At 31.3% G+C, this 7,906-nt stretch overlaps 1 protein-coding gene across 1 annotated transcript; it reads right to left on the minus strand.

Moving 5' to 3' along the window:
- Positions 1-2,504: 2,504 nt before the first annotated feature.
- LOC112784874 (cytochrome P450 78A5) lies at positions 2,505-5,233 on the minus strand. Its single transcript, XM_025828209.2, has 2 exons — positions 4,127-5,233; positions 2,505-3,345 (listed from the first exon to the last, which is right to left on the minus strand). Exons 1-2 carry the CDS (start codon positions 5,135-5,137, stop codon positions 2,752-2,754), a joined length of 1,605 nt encoding a protein of 534 aa, XP_025683994.1. The 5' UTR covers positions 5,138-5,233; the 3' UTR covers positions 2,505-2,751.
- Positions 5,234-7,906: the final 2,673 nt, after the last annotated feature.

Consider the following 7,906-nt stretch of genomic DNA (forward strand, 5'->3'; position numbering starts at 1 on the left):
TATCACTGCATCAGTATATTAGTAAATCGAATTTGATAGAGTCGATTTACTTAGGTTCTTAAAACGTAGTAAATTGAAGCAAGTAGTGTTGATTTAGGTCTTGAACATCCGTCACTAGCTAAATCGAATCAAATGCATTCGATTTACATAAACATATAGTAAATCGAATTAGATAGCTTCAATTTACATAAATACATTGTAAAAAACGAGACATCCATATAATGTTATTGCATTTAGGATATCCATGTAATATTGGCTTTCATTTGTTTTGTTTATGTGTTTCACCCTTATTTTTTTAATTTAATGTTTATCATTTTATATATGTAATATTTATAATTATATATTTATTATATTTAAAATTATCTATTTATTTTAGTAATAATTAAAAATATAAAATAAAAAGTAAAGTATTGTTTTTGTTCTTAATATTTAGGATAAATTTCAAAGTTATCCTAATGTTTAAATAGTCTTATTTAAATTTCTAACATTTTAAAATCGTCTCAAGTAATATTGTCTCATCGTTAGTAATCAATTAACAGAATTAATGATAAGACAACATTGAGATGATTTTGAAATATCAAAAATTTAAATAGAACAAAAATATTGAGAACAAAAATAATACATATTACTCTTTAGAAACATTATCAAATCAAGTAATATATTATAATATAGAAAAATACTAGAGGGTCATAAAAATTGATTATTTTTACCATCACTTAACCATAAATTTAATCTCTTTAATTTAATTCCTTTAGTTTAGTAATTTAATAATATACTTTATCCCATATTTTTAAATATTAATGAGTAACTGATGACAAAAAACAATAAATTCTGTTAACCTTTTAACCTTTCTCTTATTTATATTAAAGATGTATGTAGCAAGTAGAATAAATATTACCCTAAATCCAGGCTCGACCTTATCTGTGGGCCTGGTACAAATCAAATTGTCAACCACATCGACCGGATTAGATACTTACAATAGAGTTAGTAACTTAGTATTGTGTGTCCCCTATCCCCTATGATTTTCAAATTATGGCTCCCAAACATTACACGTAATATAATTAAAAACAAAAAAATCATCCTCTTAATTATCTTTATCATTTTTAAATATATTTTTTTAAATTTTTTATTTTTATGGTATTTTCAAAATATATCATATATATTTGAATTTTCACTCGGTATTAAGAGCATACTTAAGAGGATGAATTAGAATTTTTAATTATTACTCATATTCTAAGAGTTCAAGATCTTTTAAAATAAATAAAAAAATTCATCAAGTAAAAAAGTAAAAGTTTAGTCATTTTTAAATTAAAAATAATAAGACCCAAAGATAATAAAAGTTATAAATTTAATGGTGATTAATTTTTTATTTTATTCTTTTATAAATTTTTTCTATTTTAGAGGATATTTTTCCATTATAAATGGTGGAGTGTGTGATAATTATTATTATTATATAGTGGTTATGATAGATATGTAATTTGGTAATATATAGCTAAAATATATAGTTATATAACAATAGATAGTTAGAACAATCAGTAATATATAGTGTTCTGGTTAGTCCATTAAGAACTCTGAGTTCGGTTACGGGCCATCAACCCGAACCACGGCGACCCACGGCGACCCACGCGACACTTCACGTTTTGTAGAAAGAATTTGGACAGTTAGCAAAAGTTTTTAAGAAGGTGTGCCTAGTCATACTCTATCCGAGTACATAGTATAAATGGAAAAAGACTTACTCTTTTTGAGAGGTACGTCACTCTTATAACTGTAATTGACCATTTATTCGTATGGATTCTAACTTTAGTATTGGAGTGTTCTTGCAGGTGGCTCCACCCGCCGACAAATAGACCAAACACGTTGCTCCAACAACTCATGTCCAAGTCCAGATCTTCTCATTCCCTTGTTCCGTTATTTACCTCACCGATCCACCAAACACTCGAGCAACCAAACATATAGTTATGTAAAATGTTACCAAATATTTTAAAATATATAGTTATGCAATTTTACTATTTAACAATATTTTTTATTTTTCAAATAAAAAATATTAATTTCTAAGTAATAAAAAAAAGTATTATCTTAATTTTAAGAGCATTTTTAAATAATATTATAAAAGTTATATAACCACCGTAATAATTACTACGATGATAGCCATAGCCATACTAGTATATTGAACCATCCAATATATATATGTTTACAACTTTTTACGTACTTTGAAGATTCATCATAATAATTATTATTTTTACAATATGTGATTTTAATTTCTATCTCTGTGCAGGGATATCTTTTATTATTGTTCTTATTTTACAGAAATTTAATTTCGAGAAAGTTAATTTATATCAATCTAATCCAATAATAACACGAGTTTATTAGATTGTATATATATTTAGAGATATCCCATTCTTCAATTCAGGATGTCGTCCTTATTAATAATTAATAAACCAAACAAAATGACGAACATACGAATCTATTTGAAAATAAAGAAACGGAGAAAAAAGCACACCATAAAGCAATAAACTAATAGAACTTCATTTTACAATAAGCTGCAGTTTCCATTTTTCACATTCTTAGAGATAGCGAGATATATAGTCTATCTCTTCTTTACTTTACTACAAAGTTTCATTGCGTATATATTGCATGCCTTGAACTCAACTATAGTGCAATAATGTACTTATTACATTTACTATATAATATATTTCACACTATTGCACATTTTGCACCGTTACGAGTTCAATAAATTATTACGGCGTTATTCTATCTGCAAATCACTTGGCACCTTAAAGGGTTTTTCATCTCATTAGAGAGCTTGAGGCATTCTGAAAGATCCACAGGCTGCACCGGAACCCATATGTAATGGTGGAGAAGTTTAGCAAGCCAGAGATGAACCGTTGCCAAGCCCAGTGCCTTACCGGGGCACACCCTTCGGCCAGCACCGAAGGGTGCGAGCCTCATGTCCGATCCCATGACGGACACATCTTCCTTCATGAATCTTTCGGGGTTAAAATCCCATGGATCTTCCCATACAGATGAGTCATGTGCTATTGCCCACATGTTGACCATTGCAGTTGTGCCACGTGGCACTAAAACTTTGTCTATCTGGACATCATGGATTGCAAGCCGGGCCCATGAGAGCAATGGACCTGGTGGATGCATTCGGAGAACCTCCTTCACTATGGCTTGGAGGTAAGGGAGATTTGGGATGTCCGTGTCCTGCACGTGACCGTTCGGGCCCACGCAATCGTCGATCTCCCGGCGGGCTTTGGTTTGTATGTCTGGGTGTAACACCAGCCTAGCCATGGTCCATTCAAGGAGTATAGCAACTGTATCTGTTCCCCGGAATATCATTTCCTGCACAAATCAAATATTAATATAAAATATATATTAAAATATAAAATACACATTAAAAATAAATTAAATAATATATATATTTATATATAAATATTTAATAATTAATTTTAATATATAAATAATATTTTTATTTAGAATATATAATACTTGGAAACAGTAAAAATTAGTCAAAAGAACTGCAAAAGGAGAATTTTTTGGTGTCAAAAACATTTGTGTCGAATTTGCTTAAGGTGAAAAATGAAAAGGTGAGTCCTACCTTTTATATTTGAGAAATGCTAGGGGCAGTAATTTTGGTGTTTTATAACCATCAATTGGCTACAATAGTGTTTTTAATGGTGTAAAATTATATCTAATGGTGGAAGATTACTCACTTTTATTTTGATGGTTAAATGCTGATCACAAAACACAAAAATTGTTAGTCCCTAGACTTTTCCTTTTATATTTGTCTCAAACAGATAAACTTGTAGGCATAATAGAAGAGATTAAAAAACGGATTATTGGCTGCTTTGTTTAATTGTTTCCATGAATTTATCCATAGAATATATATTAAAAGCGGCATGCCTGATTGATTATAGTGAGGTGTATGTCAATAAACACTAGTGACTAGTGAGCTCACATTAAGCTTGGAATACTTTTTCCCTATTGAATAATGCATTATTTCTCTCAATCTTTGAATATATTATTTAATTTAAGTGCTTAATGCAACGTGTGATATATCTATATATATTTGGTGTAAGTGGCTGAAAAGAGAGAGTGAGAGAAGAGAGAAAAGAGCACATACCCACAAAATAGCCACCATATCTGAATCACTAAACCTTTCTTCTTTGGGCAAAGAAAGCAAAGCGCTAAGAAAATCACTCTGTCCAACAAAATCCTCAGATTTTTTTCTGTTTTCAACAATTTGACCCACCACAGTGTTGACCTTAGCCGCCAATTTTTGACACCTTCTTTTCACTCCATAGAAGTCTAAGAACTTAAAAGGGAAATAATCTTCCCAGTTGAACATGGAAATCAACTCATACCCTTCTTTAACCATTTCATCCAAAACCTCTCTTGTTTTTGAACTCATAGAATTATTATTACTACCAAACACACTCTCCAAAACATTGTTAAGAGATCCTTCTTGTAATATTCCCCTAACTTCTACCACCCCTTTCTCTTCCATCTCCTTCCACGTTCTCTCCACCATTCCATCGGCCACTTCTTGCCTGAGACTCTCTAGGCCGGAAATACTTCGTGGAGAGAACATGTGCGTGGCCGCTACCTTGCGAAGGTGGTGCCAGTACGTGCCATAGGGTGCAAACCCTATGGCACGCTCAAACATTAGCAACCTTGCTGACTGTTTGACTGGACGATCTGAAAAACTAGAACCACATAGAATTTGTCTTGCGGTGTCAGGGTGACTGCTTATGATAACAGGTTGGGACCCTAAACTCACTGCCATGAGTCTTTTCGCATTTAGCGAAACGGCCATGGCAGCGAGTTTCCTATGGGCTAGGGAGCCCATGTAGGGCAAAGTCCCCAGTATGGGCCAGCCCATAGGACCATGGATTTTTTCATAGTCCTTGTAAAGTTTTTGGTAGTTTCTCCATGCAAAGCCTCCTGGGACAAGCCAATAGTTAAGGGAGATAGCAAGAAGAGGAAAGGCTGTGGTGAGAAAGAGAGTAAGAAGTGACCATAAAGAGAAAGAAGAAGAGAAGATGCTTTCAAATGGTGAGTTTGTTCCAAGAGAAAGAAGTGCTAGAAATATGGAGATAAGTGAAAATGAGCACAATGATGGCAAGTACTTCATGTTTTGCTTGGGGAAGAAAAAAAAAGGGTAAAGGATGAGAATCGGGGGAAAGAGTACTTAGTGAAGATGAGAACGGAGTGTTTGGAATTAGTGAAGATCCATTGTAGGTTTATATAGAGTTTGGAAAGTGGTGGTGGAGGTTAAGCATATTTGGTTAAGAAGGTAACCATGGTTAGGCAAATGATATGTCATATTCTAAAAGAAACCATTTTTTAAATTATTTATGTATCAATTTACATATTTAGTTTCTAAAAGAAATTATTTATTATAATATAATATTCGATGTTTTATTATTGCAATTAAAAAAATGGAAATTATTTTTTTAATATTTTCATTTGTTGAACTTAAGAAGAAATATAATATTAACAACCAGAATGTGTTGATTTGGTGTTTTGAAAAAAAGTAACTACAAATAGTGTAATGTTTGGGAGTTGTAATGGGGGGAATTATAAGGCGTTATAACCTATTCTTTATTTTTTTAATGTATTTATTTTTATTTTTTGATTAATAATTTTAAATGTAATAAACACCTAATGATAAATATTATATATATTATAAATATAAATTAAATGAAATGAAATAATTTTTTGTTATTATCTCTCTAGCATACTCATAATACATATATTCTAAACACCCTTCACTTTATTATCTTTAAGGCTAAACTATAATTTTGATACTGTGTTTACATTAAAATAATAAATTACCAAAACTACCGTAAATAGATTTATGTGGCCGCTGATATAAATAATCTAGATTCTAAAAAGATGAACTAAGAGGTTGCGGGTTATAATCTCAAAAAATATGAACAATAAATAAGTATTTAAAAAATTTAAAAACGTAATAAAAATAGTTAGATATTAAATTTATATTCTAAAAAAAATTTTAAAAATTATATTTTCATGCAAATTTTTATGGGCATTATTTGAAAAAAAAATTCTTTTTATTCTTAAAATTAATAATTTTATGATAAGTGAATTTTTTAAAAGAATTATTGTAAATGATAAAGTTGTTTTAAAAAATAAAAAATATTCTACAGATAAAAATTTACTCCGATTTTTGTGTATATTTTTTAAATAGTTATTCAAATATCTTACCAATATTCGGATTAAATAGATAAATTGTTGATTAAATACAAAAAATTTTTTGCCACTTATAAAAGAAGACTAAGTACTTTTTTCGTTCTTAAGGTCTGGAGTAAAAATCAAATTCGTCCCTAACTTTTTTTTATTATTAAAATCATCTTTAACGTTACAAAACGTTATAAAATATCTCTTTTTTTTTTAATTTTAGATTAAAATACCCTTTATCATCATCTTTCCTCTTTACCCTCCTCTCCACTGTTTACCTCAGCCTCCTCCCTACTCCACATCTCTCAACCCAAATCTTCAACAACAACAATATCAACTATTTTTTTTAATTTCAAAAAATCAAACAAAGCCAACACAGAATCAACAATAACAATATATCCAGATTAAAAAAATCCATCCATCACAACAACAACAGCAACTATTTTTTTTAATTTAAAAAAAATTGAACAAAGTTAACACAGAATCAACAACAACAATATATTCAGATTCAAAAATCCATTAACAACAACACCATACTCAAATTCAAGACAGAAAATTCAAAATTTCAATCCGTCAAACTCAAGAGAGAGAATGCAGAGAAGAGAGAAAAAAGAGAGAAAAGAAAAACTCAGAGAAGAGGGGTGGTTTTGCTGCTGTCCGTCACCATTGCGGTTGAAGGAAAGAGGAGGAAGAAGTGACGGCACGAAAAGCTATTGCCGTTGCCGTCACAACTGTGGCTGAGGAGAGGACAGATCGAGCGAGGAGGAAGAGCAGAACCCCTTACCACCAGAAGCTCGACGACGGTGATGGAGCTCGACGCTGACAGAAGCAACTCTTCGCTTTCACTCTTCCCTGCCGTCACCTCCTCCTTCTTCCTTTCCTTTCTTCTCCCTCTGTTCCTCTCTTCTCTCGTTCTCTCTCTCATCTCCTCGTTTTGGCTCTCTCTATAGTCACGATACCTACGACGGCGACGGCGGCGGCCGCACTCTTTCCCGCCGTCACCTCCCTCCTTTTCCTTTCCTTTTCTTTCTTCTTCCTCTTTATTTCTCTCTTCTTTTGTTCTGTGTCTTTTGTTTTTTTTTTTTTCTGTTTTAGGTGGAAGGGGTGGGGGTAAGGGGTGGGGTGGGGTGGTTTATTTTCTTTTTTAATATATTTTTATTTTTGTTTAAGGATAAAATTGTCCGAAAAATGTTGTTTATGGACAAAAGGATGATTTTAATAACAAAAAAAGGTCGGAGACGAATTTGATTTTCATCCCAAACCTTAGGGACGAAAAAAGTACTTAACCCTATAAAAAAATATGATATTTATTAGTTGTTTTTTTTTGTCGCGTTTTCAAATCATTCAAGGCTTATTAGCCGTTCGTATCTCTAAAGGCTATTTCTATCATATGAATAAACTTTCATGTATCATTTGGGTAGTTTATCATTTAAAAAAAATATTTATTGTAAATGACCAAATCTTTTGAAAAATAAAAAGGTATAGAGATTGAATTTTGTTCCATTTTTTATATACACCTTATTCTATATAGTTATTTAAATATCACCACAAAAATTCAAATCAAATGCACAAATCATTTACTAAAAATGTCAAACAACCCGAGTTGGCATAAATGAAAGAGAATGGCCCGAGTGCCAACGACTTCATCAATATGTATGTGACTTGTTCATACGTAGAAATTGAGAGGAAATGAATCAGATAT

Source organism: Arachis hypogaea, chromosome 20, assembly GCF_003086295.3.
Source record: "Arachis hypogaea cultivar Tifrunner chromosome 20, arahy.Tifrunner.gnm2.J5K5, whole genome shotgun sequence".
Taxonomy (NCBI): Eukaryota; Viridiplantae; Streptophyta; class Magnoliopsida; order Fabales; family Fabaceae; genus Arachis; species Arachis hypogaea.

Bases quoted from the DNA above. Each gene is read 5' to 3' on its own strand.
- LOC112784874 (XM_025828209.2), bottom strand. From the start codon at position 5,137: ATGAAGTACTTGCCATCATTGTGCTCATTTTCACTTATCTCCATATTT. The intron at 3,346-4,126 runs GTATGTGCTCTT...TGATTTGTGCAG, and splicing joins ATATGGTGGCTATTTTGTGG to GAAATGATATTCCGGGGAAC.